Source organism: Belonocnema kinseyi, unplaced genomic scaffold (assembly GCF_010883055.1).
Source record: "Belonocnema kinseyi isolate 2016_QV_RU_SX_M_011 unplaced genomic scaffold, B_treatae_v1 SchBZDm_2339;HRSCAF=2562, whole genome shotgun sequence".
Taxonomy (NCBI): Eukaryota; Metazoa; Arthropoda; class Insecta; order Hymenoptera; family Cynipidae; genus Belonocnema; species Belonocnema kinseyi.
Genome location: NW_022874434.1, coordinates 1 through 1,100, shown reverse-complemented (window position 1 = coordinate 1,100; position 1,100 = coordinate 1). Strand labels below are relative to the sequence as shown.

General features: G+C 60.8%; 1 protein-coding gene across 1 annotated transcript; it reads left to right on the top strand.

The window, feature by feature from the left end:
* The first annotated feature begins 138 nt into the window (after positions 1-138).
* Positions 139-945, top strand: LOC117182530. The gene has a single exon (XM_033375626.1). It carries the CDS (start codon positions 139-141, stop codon positions 943-945), a length of 807 nt encoding a protein of 268 aa, XP_033231517.1.
* Positions 946-1,100: the final 155 nt, after the last annotated feature.

Genomic DNA, 1,100 nt, shown 5'->3' with positions numbered 1-1,100 from the left:
GGAATGAATCGCGAGATCCGTAGATATGTGGCCGGCTGCCATTTATGCATATGCTGCAAGCCGGTACGAGGACGACAGCCGGACGGACAACGACCGCGGCCAACCAGCCGAGCCTGGGATACGGTCGCCGTCGACTTAATGGGACCATACCCTCGCACCAGCCAGGGTCATCGCTTCATCTTAGTCGTGACCAATATATTCACCCGTTGGGTGGAAGCCTTCCCCCTTCGGACATCCGAAGCACCACGAGTAGTGCGGCTGATGGAAGAGGAGGTCTTCAGCCGATTTGGTTATTCACGAAGGATCCTCAGCGACAACGGGCCACAATTCACGGGCCATACCTGGGCCGAAGCAAGTCTTCGGTGGGGTAGTGAACTTTGGACGACCCCCGTATACTATCCGCGAGCCAACCCCACCGCGCAGAAGGTACATGGAAGTACCCTGGTACCGGCACCTACGCCCGGAAGGGCAGAGGTACCACCAACAGACGAAGCAAACGAGCCGGAGGGTGGCAGGCCGCCACCCACACACGAATCATTAGCCGAAAGCGTCGGTGGAGGGACGAACGAAGGCCCTATCGAAGCCGTCGATAGGGCGGAGGAAGATGAGGACAGCTCGTCTCATCATGCAAGCGAACGAGAGACGATGGACGTCGACGAACAGGAGGACGAGGTCGACCCAACCGGGCGTCGACGCAGCAGCCAGGTTGCCGCCGAGGAGGCGCAACGCACGCCGACCGCAGGAGCGGAGGAGGACGAGGTCGACCCAACCGGGCGTCGACGCAGCAGCCAGGGTGCCGCCGAGGAGGCGCACCGCATGCCGACCGCAGGAGCGGAGTGCGACGAGAGTGACACCGGATGGCGTTACCAACTACGACCACGAGCACCCGTGGTATACCGGGACGCTAGGCCGTACGCGCCTCGGCAGAGGCGCAAAATAATGTAAATATACAGGAGGGTGGCAGCAATGCATCCTCACAGGTTAGCATAGGGCCGGGCTGCCGCAAGGTACCTGCGGAAAGGACTGTCTAGCTAGGGCTTCATCGGGGCTGCCGCGAGGCACCCCCAGTTAGGACTTATTTTAGGGTTAAGTTAAGACGG